This window comes from Pseudophryne corroboree, chromosome 1 (assembly GCF_028390025.1).
Source record: "Pseudophryne corroboree isolate aPseCor3 chromosome 1, aPseCor3.hap2, whole genome shotgun sequence".
Classification (NCBI taxonomy): Eukaryota; Metazoa; Chordata; class Amphibia; order Anura; family Myobatrachidae; genus Pseudophryne; species Pseudophryne corroboree.
Window position 1 is genome coordinate 743,834,004 of NC_086444.1, and position 18,272 is coordinate 743,852,275.

The 18,272-nt window shown below is 45.3% G+C and overlaps 1 protein-coding gene across 1 annotated transcript; it reads right to left on the reverse strand.

The window, feature by feature from the left end:
* Nucleotides 1-5,517: 5,517 nt before the first annotated feature.
* Nucleotides 5,518-17,506, reverse strand: LOC134909489 (acidic leucine-rich nuclear phosphoprotein 32 family member B-like). The gene is made up of 7 exons (XM_063916416.1): nt 17,312-17,506; nt 12,703-12,849; nt 9,373-9,495; nt 8,580-8,769; nt 7,356-7,432; nt 7,236-7,278; nt 5,518-6,854 (listed from the first exon to the last, which is right to left on the reverse strand). Exons 1-7 carry the CDS (start codon nt 17,363-17,365, stop codon nt 6,766-6,768), a joined length of 723 nt encoding a protein of 240 aa, XP_063772486.1. The 5' UTR covers nt 17,366-17,506; the 3' UTR covers nt 5,518-6,765.
* Between the last annotated feature and the right edge of the window lie 766 nt (nt 17,507-18,272).

The following is an 18,272-nucleotide window of genomic DNA, read 5'->3' on the forward strand; positions in this document are numbered from 1 at the left end:
TATCAGGAGATCGTCCAAGTAAGGGATAATTAAGACGCCTTTTCTTCGAAGAAGAACCATCATTTCGGCCATTACCTTGGTAAAGACCCGGGGTGCCGTAGACAATCCAAACGGCAGCGTCTGAAACTGATAGTGACAGTTCTGTACCACGAACCTGAGGTACCCTTAGTGATAAGGGCAAATTTGGGACATGGAGGTAAGCATCCCTGATGTCTCGGGACACCAGATAGTCCCCTTCTTCCCGGTTCGTTATCACTGCTCTGAGTGACTCCATCTTGATTTGAACCTTTGTAAGTGTTCAAATTTTTTTAGATTTAGAATAGGTCTCACCTAGCCTTCTGGCTTCAGTACCACAATATAGTGTGGAATAATACCCCTTTTCTTGTTGTAGGAGGGGTAATTTAATTATCACCTGCTGGGAATACAGCTCGTGAATTTTTTCCCATACTGCCTCCTTGTCGGAGGGAGACCTTGGTAAAGCAGACTTCAGGAGCCTGCGCAGGGGAAACGTCTCGACATTCCAAACTGTACCCCTGGGATACTACTTGTAGGATCCAGGGGTCCTGTACGGTCTCAGCGTCATGCTGAGAGCTTGTCAGAAGCGGTGGAACGCTTCTGTTCCTGGGAATGGGCTGCCTGCTGCAGTCTTCTTCCCTTTCCTCTATCCCTGGGCAGATATGACTCTTATAGGGACGAAAGGACTGAAGCTGAAAAGACGGTGTCTTTTTCTGAAGAGATGTGACTTAGGGTAAAAACGGTGGATTTTCCAGCAGTTGCCGTGGCCACCAGGTCCGATGGACCGACCCCAAATAACTCCTCTTCCTTTATACGGCAATACACCTTTGTGCCGTTTGGAATCTGCATCACCTGACCACTGTCGTGTCCATAAACATCTTCTGGCAGATATGGACATCGCACTTACTCTTGATGCCAGAGTGCAAATATCCCTCTGTGCATCTCGCATACATAGAAATACATCCTTTAAATGCTCTATAGTCAATAAAATACTGTCCCTGTCAAGGGTATCAATATTTTTAGTCAGGGAATCCGACCAAGCCACCCCAGCTCTGCACATCCAGGCTGAGGCGATCGCTGGTCGCAGTATAACACCAGTATGTGTGTATATACTTTTTATGATATTTTTCCAGCCTCCTGTCAGCTGGCTCCTTGAGGACGGCCCTATCTATAGACGGTACCGCCACTTGTTCTGATAAGCGTGTGAGCGCCTTATCCACCCTAAGGGGTGTTTCCCAACGCGCCCTAACTTCTGGCGGGAAAGGGTATACCGCCCATATTTTCTATCGGGGGGAACCCACGCATCATCACACACTTCATTTAATTTATCTGATTCAGGAAGAACGACGGTAGTTTTTTCACATCCCACATAATACCCTCTTTTGTGGTACTTGTAGTATCAGAAATATGTAACACCTCCTTCATTGCCCTTAACGTGTGGCCCTAATAAGGAATACGTTTGTTTATTCACCGTCGACACTGGATTCAGTGTCCCTGTCTGTGTCGACCGACTAAAGTAAACGGGCGTTTTAAAACCCCTGACGGTGTTTTTGAGACGTCTGGACCGGTACTAATTGTTTGTCGGCCGTCTCATGTCGTCAACCGACCTTGGCGCGTGTTGACATTATCACGTAATTCCCTAAATAAGCCATCCATTCCGGTGTCGACTCCCTAGAGAGTGACATCACCATTACAGGCAATTGCTCCGCCTCCTCACCAACATCGTCCTCATACATGTCGACACACACGTACCGACACAGCACACACACAGGGAATGCTCTGATAGAGGACAGGACCCACTAGCCCTTTGGAGAGACAGAGGGAGAGTTTGCCAGCACACACCAAAAACGCTATAATTATATAGGGACAACCTTATATAAGTGTTTTCCCTTATAGCATCTTTTTTATATATTTCTAACGCCAAATTAGTGCCCCCCCTCTCTGTTTTAACCCTGTTTCTGTAGTGCAGTGCAGGGGAGAGCCTGGGAGCCTTCCCTCCAGCCTTTCTGTGAGGGAAAATGGCGCTGTGTGCTGAGGAGATAGGCCCCGCCCCTTTTTCGGCGGCCTCGTCTCCCGCTCTTAACGGATTCTGGCAGGGGTTAAATATCTCCATATAGCCCCCGGAGGCTATATGTGAGGTATTTTTAGCCAAAAAGGTTTTCATTTGCCTCCCAGGGCGCCCCCCTCCCAGCGCCCTGCACCCTCAGTGACTGCCGTGTGAAGTGTGCCGAGAGGAAAATGGCGCACAGCTGCAGTGCTGTGCGCTACCTTAAGAAGACTGAGGAGTCTTCTGCCGCCGATTCTGGACCTCTTCTCGTTTCAGCATCTGCAAGGGGGCCGGCGGCGAGGCTCCGGTGACCATCCAGGCTGTACCTGTGATCGTCCCTCTGGAGCTAATGTCCAGTAGCCAAGAAGCCAATCCATCCTGCACGCAGGTGAGTTCACTTCTTCTCCCCTAAGTCCCTCGTTGCAGTGATCCTGTTGCCAGCAGGACTCACTGTAAAATAAAAAACCTAAGCTAAACTTTTCTAAGCAGCTCTTTAGGAGAGCCACCTAGATTGCACCCTTCTCGGCCGGGCACAGAAATCTAACTGAGGCTTGGAGGAGGGTCATAGGGGGAGGAGCCAGTGCACACCACCTGATCCTAAAGCTTTACTTTTTGTGCCCTGTCTCCTGCGGAGCCGCTATTCCCCATGGTCCTTTCAGGAACCCCAGCATCCACTAGGACGATAGAGAAATAGATAATCCCAACATAAGTATGTAAACATATAACATACCACTGATATACAGCCTCTTCTCTATTATCAACTAATTAAGAAGTTAAAGATCTAACATTCCTTAAATAACATGAGTAGGAAATCCTGTCAGCCAATGCATCCTAATCTACTGTGAAATTACCACAGAAATTAAACAGTCCTAACTCAAGTATGGAGACATGTAACATACCACTGATGTGCAGCCTCTCCTGTATTGTCAGCTGAATGGGAGATTACAGGTCTATTATTCCTTAAATAGCATGGATATAAGTGGGTTCAACTTTGGCGCCCAATATGCTAAATGTTTTAATAAGGATAGCTCATACAATTGGTCAGTTTGGACGTCTATTATATTGGACTGGTGTGGATTGGTTCATAGGATTCCCATTCCACATATCCATCCAGTCCGGTGTCAGCGTTGCCAACGGCGACCTGACATTCATGCACTCCCCCGCCTCCTTAGGCGAGCCTTCATCGTCTAACATGTCGACACCCGCGTACAGACACTCCACACACACAGGGAAACTCTTTTCTGAAGACAGGTTCCCCTTTAGGCCCTTTGGAGAGACAGAGTGTGTATGCCAGCACACACCCCAACGCTATATGACCCCAGAGAAAAACAGAATGTTTACCCAGTAGCGCTGCTGTAATGTATAATCGCCAATTATGTGCCCCCCCCCCCTCTACTTTAAAACCCTCTTTCACCGTGTGTCAAGCAGGGGAGAGTCCGGGGAGCTTCCTCTCCGCGGTGCTGTGGAGAGAAAATGGCGCTGGTGAGTGCTGAGGGAGAAGCCCCACCCCCTCGGCGGCAGGCTTCTGTCCCGCTCAAACTTTGTAAAACATGGCGGGGGCTCTTTTATATAGATGTAGTGTGCCCACCTGTACATGTATATAGATCATTTTGCCATAGGAGAGATTCATTGCTGCCCAGGGTGCCCACCCTGAGCCCTGCACCCTTACAGTGACCGGAGTGTGTGAGGTGTATGGGAGCAATGGCGCACAGCTGCAGTGCGTTACCTCAGTGAAGCACCCGAAAGGCTTCTGCCACCTCAGAGTCTTCTTTCTTCTGGCTCTGGGATGAACGCCCAGGACGAACCTGTGTTCCCCTCCCTCTGGGGCGAATGGTGTCCAGTAGCCGAGAAGCAGAGCCTATCATTTAAGTAGATCTGCTCCTCTCTCCTCAGTCCCTCGATGCAGGGAGTCTGTTGCCAGCAGTGCTCCCTGAAAATAAGGAAAAAACCTAACAAATATGCTTTCTTAGCAGGAAACTCAGGAGAGCTCCCTGCAGTGCACCCATCTCTTCTGGGCACAGTCTAAAAACTGAGGTCTGGAGGAGGGGCATAGAGGGAGGAGCCAGTGCACACCCAGAGCCTAAAGTCTTTCTTAAAGTGCCCATGTCTCCTGCGGAGCCCGTCTATTCCCCATGGTCCTTACGGAGTCCCAGCATCCTCTAGGACATTAGAGAAAAATGGTTAACAGGTGGGAGAATGTTCATATACTTAATATCTTGGGCACAAGCTCACTCACTTGAAAATGCTTATTCTCCAAAGTTCGTTTTGCATTCAATATAATACGGATATACACATTACAACCTCCTTTCTTACGAGTGAAATTCAGGATCCATAGAGCTGCATGTATAATATAGGCTGCTCACATGACAGAAAGCTACCAGAGCAAGAGGAACCTATCCTTGGCCAGCTTACATTTTACTAAGTTAGATTAATGGTTGATTGCAGATATCCGTAGAAATGTTATACCATGTTGAACATTAATATTGAAAATACAGAAACTGCTGAATCTTCTTGATCTTTTACAATCATTAATCACTTCAACCCCAGATTATGTTTTTTGCTCCTAAATGCCTACTTTACATCCTACTGTAGCTACACCCTAAAATGAATTTAAGCATATCTACTACATTCACTGCAACATAACTAAATGGTTAGAGTAGGTAGAAGGGATCATGGTCATCTGTTTTTGGAACTCCACAAGATATTTTTGCATAGATTCTGGTTAAGAATGTACACTGTCTACTGCCATTAGTTCATCTGAAATACACAACTCTTTTCCAGAGTTAGCAGGTACTTAATACTATAAGTTGAATTGATTTAAGATCACTTCTATGTTATAAGAGCAGAAATTGTATACCTACAAAAATCTAGTTAAGCAGTTATACATCATGCCAACCTAACATCTGATTCATTTTAACAATGCACACTTTTTGTAAAAAAAAACAAAACGTTAAGGTTGTGAGTTGAGGAAAGACAATTTAAGTAGTGAGAACTGGAAGACTATAGCACCCATAAGCATGACGTATAAGACGCATGAAACCTTCTAAAGAGGATAGGTGGAGCACCTGCTTACAGGAGTCAGCTTTATAGAATGTAGTAAAGGATAGCTAGATGCAGGTTTGTTATGGACAACTTCTCCACCTGTGCTTTTTAGAAGGTTTGATGCAGCTCCCTATCACTACATCAAGATGAACTTCAGAACAGTTTACTATAACACAAGTTAACTTAAGAGTAGAAAACACTTAGAAGAGCCATCAAGGAGTAGTTGAAGCCTCAAGTGTAATCATAATAAATTGGACAATTTGGAAAAGTGGTTGAGGGCTTAGAAGACACACCATGTTAAATACACTACTAAAGAGCCATAGCGCTAACAAACTCCTCTGCATGCCAGGAGGGGACCAAAAAAAAAAAAAAATTATATGGAGTCAAACCACCCAGTAAACAAAAACAAGCCATTTAAAAACCCCCAAAATATTTTATTAAAAAGGCTCTGTAACAACCAAATACAAAGACATGGGTGTTTAATAGGTCAGGTTTTTCGTATAGATTGGATACCTTAAATCTCCCTCCACAAAAAGCAAGGGAAATACATCAGAATTTGTAGTAAATACACTTACAACCTGCAAGAACACACCTACATAGTGAAGCTTAAAACAAAAAACCATGACCCGTTAAGGAAACTTGACCTGCATGTCATCTACACATTTGATAACAAGTGGAAGGGTTACCACAAGTTTGATACAGCTGTACATTAGAGGTAGGGATGGTTAAACAGGAAATTGAAAGTTACAAAAAAAAAGTATTTTAATTGCAGCACTGATGTTAGCCAATGACAATGCACAAGAAATGAAGCAAAGCCCTGAAATACTATTGCAGATATACAGGTAGCTTTCTTGAACCTGATCTGGCACTACAAAATGTGAAGTGACCTTTACACATAACGTTTACAAAACGGGGTAAGGTCAACACCAAACAGATGATACCAGGACTTGGCCTGAGAACCCTACTAAATTCCAGTTCAGAACCATGAAAAGCTATTATGCTAGGATAGCATGGTTAGTCAGTAGGAAGCAATACAAAGATCTTGCAGTGCAGATTTGTTTTTTGTTTGTTTTTTTGGGGTGGTGTGTGTGTGGGGGGGGGGTGTTTAAAGGAAGGAGCAGTGGGAAAGAAATCAATTTGTGAAAAAGACAAATTTGTACAATTTTATCATAAATCTTATTGCCAAAATACGCAAATGTTAACCATACATGGAGTCTGGAATAAACAAAGCAGAATAATAAGGCATGACTGAACACAAGAAGGATGCAGGATAGAGGGAGGGAGACTGTCTTTGGAATCACTCAGATTTAAACACCCGTGCACCATTCACAGATCAGAGGAACCACAGAACTTTCACAGAAAATTCCAGGGAAAGAGGGGTTGAGAAAAAAAAAAAAAAATTATAAAGGGAAGGCATCCTACGATCTGGCTCCGCAAATAGCTCAGGCGGCCATCTTATTAAATAAAGCGGCAAACAAAATTCATTCAGACCAGAATAAAGTCTCATCTCTCAACCCTACACATCTACACACACAAAAGAAAGAATTTTGAACAAGGTGGCTGACAGCGGTATTCAGTGACTCATCAGCAGACACTGCCACATGCACTGGTGGCCAGCCCCAACAGTCCATATAAAAAAAGATCCAGTAGCCTTTTGGGTCTTATTCGTCATCATCCTCTTCATCATCAAAGTCTTCTTCATCCCCCTCATCTTCCAAATCCCTTTTCCGTTTCTCTCCCTGGTGCCCATCTACACAAAAGGACAGAACAGACTGTTATAGTACACATTCTACAAGTTAATACATGTGCAAATAGACATCTTGTGATATATGGCGTTTAACAATGGCAAAAGGCTTCATAAATAAGATGCAGTTGTAGCAAGGACTTTATACACAAAAAAAAAACAAAAACGTAATTTACCGCAACTGAAGTTATAGCGGCTATCACACGAAAAGTGCAGCAAAAACCACTTATATAAAGGGTATGCATGCTTTTTTGCACCTATCCTGTTGAAAAGTCACACAGAATTTGCACAATAATGCAAGCCAGCAAAGCCAGAGTATTGGCGAACAGGGAAATCTGCCCTTCACAAAGCAAGCTAATTAAAACTATTTCTGCTTCTTGCACATACCCTCATCTTCATCATCTCCCTCTTCCTCCTCTTCTACATCCTCCTGTAAAAGAGTAATATCTTGTTAATCACCGAGATACTTCGCATCTTAAAGCATTTTTCAACCAGAAAATAACTTACCTCATCTACTACATCTTCATCCTCATCAAGCTCATCTTCATCAAGATCATCCTCCTCCTCTTCATCTTCCTCTCCTTCTGTGGGATAATTTAAAAATACTTGTAAATATTTAAAAAGACCATACATTGGTGACACCAGAGCATACTGCAACATATGCATTAGCAATTTGACCAGTAATACTAAAACATGTAGAGGCGATTTAGAGAATGATAGTGGACCATCTTGCAATAGTTAAGACCATTAAAAGAATTGGGTCATACAAAATATCTAGCAAGCCAGATTACGTGGCTACCACTTGCAGCAGTCTCTGGGCAATAAAATAATCTTATTAGATTTAACATTCTACCACAAGGAGTCACTGAGGCAAACAAGATCATCGCTGGCAAATTATGCACTCAGCAAGCTGTTCTGCAAGATGGATGGGCTTAATAGCAACAAGGGTCCAAGAATTAGTCTAAAGCAGGGGCGGCCAGACTTTTGAAGTCGGCAATCTACTTTGAAAGCTAAAAAGCTTTTGTGATCTACCTAGGAGGAATAGCGCGAGCCGCAGGTGCGCAAAAAAGGGGCGTGGTACAACAAAAAAAGGGACTTCTCCTTGCTGCACAGAGTGTAATGACTGTCTCGCACAAAATAACACATTGGCCCCCACAGGTAAAAACCTCAAACACATATGCCCCCACAGTGCCAGATATGCCCCCACAGTGCCAGATACAGATATACCCCCAAAGTGCCATGTGCCCACACTGCCAGATATGCCCCACCACAGTGCCAGATTACAGATATACCCCCACAGTGCCATGTGGCCGCAGTTCCAGATATGCCCCCACAGTGCCAGATTACAGATATGCCCCCACAGTGCCATGTGCCTGCAGTGCCAGATATAACCCCACAGTGTCACATATGCCCCCATAGTGCCCACCGTGCTGTGTGGAGAGCGCAGCGTGCGCTTCTCCTGCCCCTCAGTCTGGTCTCCGGCGGTGACGGCAGCGTGTATGGCTCAAATCAGGCGCCGTTTCGCGAGCTCTGATTAGCTAACTAACCGGCGCCTGATTTGAGCTACACTCCGCCGTCACTGCCGGAGACCAGACTGAGGGGCAGGACGGCAGGCAGCAGAAGCGCGGCTTCGGGTGGATGGGCAGCGGATCGCGATCGACTGGTCGCATGTCCGCGATCGACTGTTTGGCCACCCCTAGTCTAAAGGTATGCCACGCTTAAAGTCTGTACCTTCTCCATTCTCATCTGCATCCTCCCCATCTGGTTCTGGGTCAGAATCTGGAGCCTCTTGACCATCAGCATCAAACCCATCAAGGAAAGTTAGTTGCGGCAGCAAAGCAAATACACTTTCTCTGTAGTTATTCAGCATTGTCACCTCACAATTGAACAGATCTAAACTCATGAGGTGAGTTAGTTTCTTCTGTGAATATAAGAAAGTATGGAAGGATTACATAAAGTTACATGTCCCATAACATTTTACCAAGTTTGTGTTGGGATTCCACCAAATACCCTCTAATACTAGTATAAGATAAAGGTTAAGATGGCAGAACAGGTCCTGCATTACTGTGTACAGACTAAGGGACAATTATGAACTGTAGCATTAATCTGAATTGTTTTCACTATGTGTTCTTATAAAATGCAGCTGCATTTTTAAGCACTTTTTCCAGCATGGCACTACAAATCCCAGCATGGTAGAACCACTTACTATATTTAATGTTAGTGTGCATTCGAAGCCCCCACCATTTTTTCCTAAAGCCTAGTGAAAAGTATTTGACATTCATAGTATATGCCATAATCACCACATTTGCAGAGACTACACAATATTCCACTTTAAAATGACTACTACAGTTGCACTACTGAATTAATATGGGAAATGTATTCTTTGGTACAATCCTTTTTATACCAAAATATAACCAAATGCAGTTTTCTGGCTAAAGATAGGTGTCAAGACAAACTTGGCAGCCTTTACAAGCACCCAATTATCAATACTCCGGTAAAGAATCAATACTGGGAAAATACTCACAAGTGGCTCCAAGGTGTTGATGTCTTTAATCTTATTGCCGCTGAGATTTAAGTGCGTCAGATTTGGGGTCCTCTCTGCAAGCACCTCTAAACCACCAGAAATTCTGTTGTCACTAAGCTCTAACTGCAAAAGATAAGATATGTGGGTGTTATATAAAGTTGTAAAAGTATATAAAGAAATTGCCGTCTTTAAGAAATCCATTTCTTCCTGTTATTTAGTTAGCCCATTTTTGCGCCCAAAATGATACACTTAGGTCTGAACTTAGTGTTTTTGCCTATGTTTTTGCTAACAGGCTTTAATCAGGTTTTTCTTCTTCCAGAGCCTGCTGAGGTACCAAAAGAAAGTCGCCGATAGCTGCCAGCTGATATCCCCTGGGGCTATACAATTAGCCTCATAGGGGTATATGCAATTGTGGTCGAATTCCCGAAATTGTCGAATTTCGGGTCATTTTCGACCAAAAAAAAAAATTCCCCTATGCAATCCAGTGCTTTCCGACCAAAAAACGGACTTTCAAAATTCGACTTTTTGAAATTCGAATTTTTGCAAATTCGACTTTTCTGCAATGATACAAGTGCTGCAATTCGACCAAAGCATATTCAATTCAAGTTTTGAAATTCGACAGCAGTGCTTTTAGACAGCAAATTCGTCATTTTCAATCCGCCACACTTTGGAGGGTGAAAACAAATAAAAAAATTTTAAACATGTTTTTTTTGGTGTTTTTTTTTTTGGGAATAGCAGATCTATTTATATTAGAAGGGATTAGGTACTTTTTTTTTTTGGGAGGCACAAATATTTATATATTTTTTAAAATATTATTATTATTATTTTTTTTTTTTTTTTTTTATGCTGGAAGGGTAAAATCATAAAAAAAAATGGCGTGGGGTCCCCCCTCCAAAGCATAACCAGCCTCGGGCTCATTGAGCTGGTCCTGGTTCTAAAAATGCGGGGAAAAAATTGACAGGAAATCCCCCGTATTTTTAAAACCAGCACCGGGCTCTGCGCCTGGTGCCAAAAATACGGGGGACAAAAAGAGTAGGGGTCCCCCGTATTTTTAACACCAGCATCGGGCTCCACTAGCTGGACAGATAATGCCACAGCCGGGGGTCACTTTTATGCCGTGCCCTGCGGCCGTGGCATCAAATATCCAACTAGTCACCCCTGGCCGGGGTACCCTGGGGGAGTGGGGACCCCTTCAATCAAGGGGTCCCCCCCCCCAGCCACCCAAGGGCCAGGGGTGAAGCCCGAGGCTGTCCCCCCCCCATCCAATGGGCTGCGGATGGGGGGGCTGATAGCCTTTGTGATAATAAAAAGATATTGTTTTTTCCAATAGTACTACAAGTCCCAGCAAGCCTCCCCCGCAAGCTGGTACTTGGAGAACCACAAGTACCAGCATGCGGGAGAAAAACGGGCCCGCTGGTACCTGTAGTACTACTGGGAAAAAAATACCCAAATAAAAACAGGACACACACACCGTCGACAGTAAAACTTTATTTCATACATCGACACACATACTTACCTATGTTCACACGCCGACATCGGTCCTCTTCTCCATGTAGAATCCACGGATACCTGTAAAGAAAAGTTCAAAATACTCACCTCAACCATGGTCCAGAGATAAATCCACGGACTTGGCAAAATAAGAAAACGCAAATACCCGCACCAAAAACGGACTGAAAGGGGTCCCATGCTGACACATGGGACACCTTTCCACGAATGAGACTTGTCAGTGACAGCTGTCACTGACAGGTCTCTAAGCCAATCAGGAAGCGCAACTTCGTTGCGCTCACCTGATTGGCTGAGCGCTGTCTGCACTGTGACAGCGCATCGCACAGCTCCCTCCATTATATTCAATGGTGGGAACTTAGCGGCTAGCGGTGAGGTCACCCGCCGGTCAGCGGCTGACCGGCGGGTGACCCCACCGCTACCCGCAAAGTTCCCACCATTGAAAGTAATGGAGCGGCTTTGCGATGCGCTGTCACAGTACAGACAGCGGACAGCCAATCAGGTGAGCGCCACGGAAGTAGCGCTTCCTGATTGGCTGAAGGGACGTCAGTGACAGGAGTCACGTGATGTCCCGGCATTCGGGAGAAAGGGGTCTGATGTGAAAACATTGGACCCCTTTCTAGTCCGGTATGGATCGGTGTTCGGTTTGTTTTTTTGCCAAGAACGTGGATTTACCTCTGGACGTGGATGTACCTCTGGACGCTGGAAGGCGAGTATAATTTTTTCACAGGTACCCTCGGATCGTCGGCGACCGTGGCAGTCGGCGTGTCAACATAGGTAAGTATGTGTGTGTCGGCAGTATGTAATAAAGTTGTACAAGTCACGGTGTCTGTGTCCTGTTTTTATTTGGGTATTTTTTTTCCAGTAGTACTACAGGTACCAGCGGGCCCGTTTTTCTCCCGCATGCTGGTACTTGTGGTTCTCCAAGTACCAGCTTGCGGGGGAGGCTTGCTGGGACTTATTGTTTTTTCCATTAGTACTACATCTTTTTATTATCACAAAAGGCTATCAGCCCCCCCATCCGCAGCCCATTGGATGGGGGGGGGGGACAGCCTCGGGCTTCACCCCTGGCCCTTGGGTGGCTGGGGGGGGGGACCCCTTGATTGAAGGGGTCCCCACTCCCCCAGGGTACCCCGGCCAGGGGTGACTAGTTGGATATTTGATGCCACGGCCGCAGGGCACGGCATAAAAGTGACCCCCGGCTGTGGCATTATCTGTCCAGCTAGTGGAGCCCGATGCTGGTGTTAAAAATACGGGGGACCCCTACTCTTTTTGTCCCCCGTATTTTTGGCACCAGCATCAGGCGCAGAGCCCGGTGCTGGTTTTAAAAATACGGGGGATCCCTGGCCAATTTTTCCCCTGCATTTTTAGAACCAGGACCAGCTCAAAGAGCCCGAGGCTGGTTATGCTTTGGAGGGGGGACCCCACGCCATTTTTTTTCCGGGTTTTTCACGTTTTTTTCCCCGTTTTTTAAAATCGCGGCAAAATCCGCCAAATCGGCCGATTTTCGACCGCGATTCTGGCGAATCCGTTTTTCATTGAATATGGTGAATCCCGGCAGGCACCTGCCGGGATTCACCTGGCGAATTTGGTCGAATTAAAAAACGGCGATAATTGCCGCGAATTCGACCGCAATTGCATATACCCCATAGTGTAAGTTCCTGCAGCTACTTAAATTCTCCTATAAAAATTATTAACTTCATGTACATTACATAAGACATCAAGCTTCCAATTTGCACATGCCAACCAAGACTACTGTAGTCCCTTGTATGAACTTTAACAGTTGATTAAACAAAGCAGTTTAAGAGCTTCAGCACAATAACCTACCTTCTTTAGTTTTTCAAGTTTGGGAAGATTAGACACTGACAATAAGTTGATGTTTATCATACTTAAGATCTCCATGTTTACAAAGTCAGCAGTAAGCCCTGTGATCTTGCCATCTGAACGGCAGTTATCCAGAACCATTTCTTTAACCTGGATGGGGAAAAATAAAAAATAAATCCCTGTTAGAGCATGTATTTTATTTATTTATTAACAGTTTCTTATATAGCGCAGCAAATTCCGTTGCGCTTTACAATTGGAAATAACAATGGTATAACAAACTGGGTGATACAGTCAGAGGTAGGAAGGCCCTGCTCGCAAGCTTACAATCTATAGAACAAACTCTGGCCTAATCTTACATATCCCAGCACTTTTCCACAAGCAATGACTGTGTACGCTTTTTTGTTTCTGTAGCAAAAAAACTTGAAGGTGCAGTAGGTAAGCAGCTATGTAGCAGACTGTTGAAGTGTATGTAATAATGCAGTCAGTCCAGTCTATTAAGATTCCTCCCATCTTTGGGTGGGGCAAAGAGCAGAGGCAGTACCATACTGTATTCATGCACTGGCAGTTCCATAATCCTGTTTATGTACAACAAAATAGCATCAGTAACCTTTAGCACTCTGGCATTGCAGTGTTTGGATTAACATGCACTAATACAGCAACTGCACAGCTATGCAGCTATTGTGGAATGGGAATCAACACTGCACTCAACCACACATTGACTTCTGCCACACCCACTTGCTTCCAGTTATGAACAGTAGTTTCATAAATAGTGTTTACCATATCATACAAACTAATCCTTTCAGAACAAGAATGTACTTAACCCATAGCACAGAAGGAGTTAAATGTTCTGCCACAAAATTGTTCCCGCTCATTATATAATATGTAGAGCCTGCAGCTTCTTATGCAGAATGTCACAGGACACCAACAGCTCTGCCTTACTGTTTAAGGTTTAAAATGTGTGCAAATACACTGGATACAGAGCATGTAGGATAAGTGTGGGATTTACTGCCTTTATCAGACCACAAATCTACAATAACTGATCTGGGAGAAAACAACAGACAGTTCAGAAAAGCATGGTTAGCTGCAGTACAAAATCTAACATCGCAAATGAATGAAACATCGGGACCTGCCATAGGGTATTCACAAGACCAGTGGTTCTCAAACGGTGCCGTGGCACCCTGGGGTGCCTCGGAACACCTGCAATGGTGTCTTAGATTGGTGGTCCTGGACCAATTCAATTTATGGCCAATGAAATAGGCAAATCCAGCACTGGTGACTGTCAATCAAAAAACATATGGACACAAGAAAATCCTGTCCCTCACCACACAATTGATGACTAACAATTAACTGAAATCTTTATTTCTAAAGAAACTTTTGGCACAAGGGGTGCGATAAAAAAAATTCTAATACTCTAAGGCAGAGGTTCCCAAACTGTGTGCCGTGGCTCCCTGGGGTGCCTCTGGACACTTGCAAGGGTGCCCTGGGTTGGTGGTCCAGGACCAATTCAAATTATTCATGGTCAATATAATAGGCAAAACCAGTGCTGGTGGCTGCCACTCATAAAATATGTGGCCAAACAGAAGCAAATCTTGTCCCTCACCACACAACTGACCCCAAGGATGACATATTATAAACGTGATCTACTTAATGTAATATTTCTTTCTAAATTTCTCAATAAGAAATATTTGGCCTAGGGGTGCCGTGAAAAAAATTCTGATATTCTAGGGCGCCGTGATTCAAAAAAGTTTGGAAACCATTGCTCTAAGGCACAGTGATTCAAAAAAGTTTCAGAACCACTGCACTAGACAAATCCAAAAGGTTCAAATAAATGCTGGTACAGGTTGAGTATCCCAAATCCAACTATTCCAAAATACGGACTTTGAGTGAGAGTGAGATAGTGAAACCTTTGTTTTTTGATAACTCAATGGGGTCAATTCTATTCGGCAACTTAAGAATAGCGCCGGGAATTAGCTCCAGACGCTATTCAATTCAGCTCCAGTTAAGTGGGCGATGTCCCATTCTCGCCAACTAAACAGGTTGAATTGTCGGGAGAACGGGCATTCTCCGACTTAACTCCCCGGCGCGAGGCTGATTCCCAACAGAATCAGCCTCGCGCCGGCCGCGAGGCAGCACTTTTGTCGGGTTTCTTCTCTCATCCCCCGGGGATGAGAGAAGAATTCCCGACAATTGCGGGTCACTAGCAGCTGAATTGAATAGCGTTGGAAGCTAATTCCCGGCGCTATTCTTAAGTTGCCGAATAGAATCGACCCCAATGTACACAAACTTTGTTTAATACAGTTATTAAAAATATTGTATTAAATGACCTTCAGGCTGTGTGTATAAGGGTGTATATGAAACATAAATGAATTGTGTGAATGTACACACTTTGTTTAATGCACAAAGTTATAAAAAAAATATTGGCTAAAATTGCCTTCAGGCTGTGTGTGTATAGAGTGTATATGAAACAAATGCATTCTGTGCTTAGATTTAGGTCCCATCACCATGATATCTCATTATGGTATGCAATTATTCCAAAATACGGAAAAATCAGATATCCAAAATACCTCTGGTCCCAAGCATTTTGGATAAGGGATACTCAACCTGTAGTTGTGAAAATAGTCATGTTCCTAATTATTTTTATACATAAAGACATGAAGTGGACATAATTCTTCATTAACAATGAAGACTGAATGATTGCAGAGAATTATATTCTCGATATTAGTTACCCACTGGGTCACACAACAGCAGCAAGTTGAAAAGGAATGTTGAGAGTGATATGTAAATACGTTTTTAAGCTACAATGCAAGAACAGCTACAGCAGGGTGAAGAGTGATATTAAGGGGGTATTTAGCAAAGCTTGGAAAGTTGAGATAACGTACCAAGCAGTCAGCACCTGTTATTTTACAATGAGTCTAAAATGTAAAGCAGAATCTGATAGAGAAATAACTAGCCAATTTTATCGGAGCTTTGATAAATCCCCCTAAAAATTAATATTTTGTGGTATAGCCTGGATAATGAGGTTACAAGATCAGTAACAATGCTTAAGTGATACAGCCATTGCTTAATGAGTTGTGAAGGTGGCAACTGTAAGTATCTAAATATTGATCACTTCAGATATCTTGTGAAATCATTGATAAACGGGTGATACAGTGCACATAAGAATTACGATACAAAGTACCATTATGCAACATAGTACAGGAGTATAAGGGGAGGGGGGCATAAAGTATGGGACCTACAGGTCATTTTTATCACAGCTTTACATATGCCGTCTCTGTTAAGTATACAATCTATGCCAAAACAAGTAATGAATCTTGCAGGGATAAACGTTAAAGTGTAATATGACCAAACCATACATGAGAGCACAGACCAATGTTTGTTTTATGTGAATGAGACCTGCTGCTGCTTTGCTACAAGAATAAACACGAGATGCCATGTGGACACTATAATGTAGGCTTTGAGGCCTGCACTTGTTTATGCGGTATATAGAAATATATGTGCAGTGAGGTTCTTTGTAGTTAATTGAATATTCTCAAAACATTTTTAACTAAAAATAAATCTTAGCTGTGAATACAATGCTACAACACATGCAAGGCCGCATTCTTTAGAGCATACCTGTAAGACAGCTGGGGTCCAGCCAGTGTATAACTATGCCAGACACCAAACATTAAGGTGGTAACATTTGCTTTGTTACCAAAACAGCACATGTAGGTTTCTCGCTAGCACCAGGTCTGGGGTCCCCAGCAGCCGCTGGCAGCAGACACATGTACCTGGCAAGTGAGTGCAGGAATGGTCGGCCAGGAGAAGTCATAGCCGGTTTACAGGAAGGTACAATAATAAGAGGGAGGCGGCCGTACACAGTCATTGGAGATTTCAGAATCAAACCCAGGATTAAAGCCCTTGAGCCCTAATCCTGCCGCACATCGTCAAGTCACAGCCCCCACACGGCGGGGAGAGCAAGGTCACGGCACTGTACAGTGCACAGCACACACCCGAGGCTGGGAGCCCCGGCGGGCACAGGGAGGGAGAGCAATGGCTGCTCACAGGGCCCCGGGTGGAAGGGTGGGCAGCCATAAGGCCGCGTGTAATGCATGGGCCCACATGTTACACAGCCGACAGTATACCGCATCTCCCCGCACGGCCCCGCCCCCTCAGTCCACCACAATACCCGGCGATGTGGGGGGGAGATGGCGGGAAGGGCCCACGGGGATCACACGCGGTCGCTACACCCACAGCGGGTAAAAGTAGTAAGTTGTTCTCGCATCCAACCACGGCCGCAGCGGGGGCTCGGTGTTACCAACACGGAATCCTACAGGGAAGGGGGACTGTGGCTACACGTGACTGAAACATGACAGGGGACACCCAGGCACATCCCGGGGAACAGTGGCAGCGGTAGCCGCCACGTGTTGGTGTGCAGCCGGATAATGGCCACAAACCTCCCCGGACACGGCCGGCGCTCCATCCTGTAGCAACAGCCGGCGGCGGGATACGGAGGAAGGGGGACTATGGATTACGGCCGCCTGGCACCTCCGGAGTCGGCAGACGTGCGCACACCGTTGCCTCGACACGACCGGGGGCAGTAGCGGTGGCAACATAGGGGCAGCAGGGCGCTTACCTCGGCGGCTTTCCTGTTCCTCAGCTCCAAGTTCAGTCTCTTCTTCATGTCCATGGCGGCGGCTGTGTCGGTGCCGGGCGGTGGGTGCGAGGCTCCAAAAAAAAATTAAGAAATAATTAGGAGCGGGTCCTGTTCCCTCTTTATATAGGAACGGCGCCAAAGACACAAAGGAGGGGTTTGGTTATGGGGAGGAGGGAGGTTGTGGCGAGATGAGAGGAGCGGCCTCTACAGGCCGGCACCTTCCACTGCAGCCCCGCCGCGTCCCCGCAGCACAGCCCGCCCAGCGCGGCCAACAACAACACACACTTTATTTACACCGCACAGACGGACAGGGACGCGGCGATGATATGGCGCCTGGGGTCATCCTTTGCACGAAGGCAACATAGACACAGCCGTCATGCAGCTGACACAGCGGCAATGAATGCGGCTGCAGGAATGGCCTCCGCTTCCATGTGCAGCAGGAACAACCCATGTCCCATTAGCTGCACAGGCTTGCTGGGTGAGGGCGGCCATGACCGCGCCATGGCGGCAGAGGAGGCTGCGGGGTCACAGCCCTCTCAATAATCATCACGGTGTGTACTTATTACCCCGCACATGGCGCAGGCGGTGATGCTGTATAAGGAGCATGTTCCCGCAGACATCCCAGACTGCAGAGCGGGGCGCCCGGCACATGGTCTGTGTCCGGTTTTGTGAGAAAAAAATGTAAAGGAAGCGATCCTCCATACTGTACATGGCGTTGTGTCTAGTCTTTCATTTCCATGATTTTATTACATTGTTATACTAGACCCGTAATAAGCTGGCCATACACTAGGACCATATCGGCTATGAATACACGATGCTGAATTTAGCTTCGGGCTCGTTATGAATACATGATTTCAATTCCTTGATTGCTGCTTTGTGTGCACATGGTGCATTATTTGGGTACGATTGCGATGCAATGTGCAGTCCCACAGGTCGAACA

What these genes read in the sequence shown, in the direction of transcription:
- LOC134909489 (XM_063916416.1), bottom strand. Translation starts at nt 17,365, where the DNA reads ATGGACATGAAGAAGAGACTGAACTTGGAGCTGAGGAACAGGAAAGCC. An exon ending in TCAACACCTTGGAGCCACTT is followed by an intron (nt 8,770 to 9,372) that starts GTGAGTATTTTC and finishes TTATATTCACAG; the next exon opens with AAGAAACTAACTCACCTCAT. An exon ending in GGGAGATGATGAAGATGAGG is followed by an intron (nt 6,855 to 7,235) that starts GTATGTGCAAGA and finishes CCTTTTGTGTAG; the next exon opens with ATGGGCACCAGGGAGAGAAA.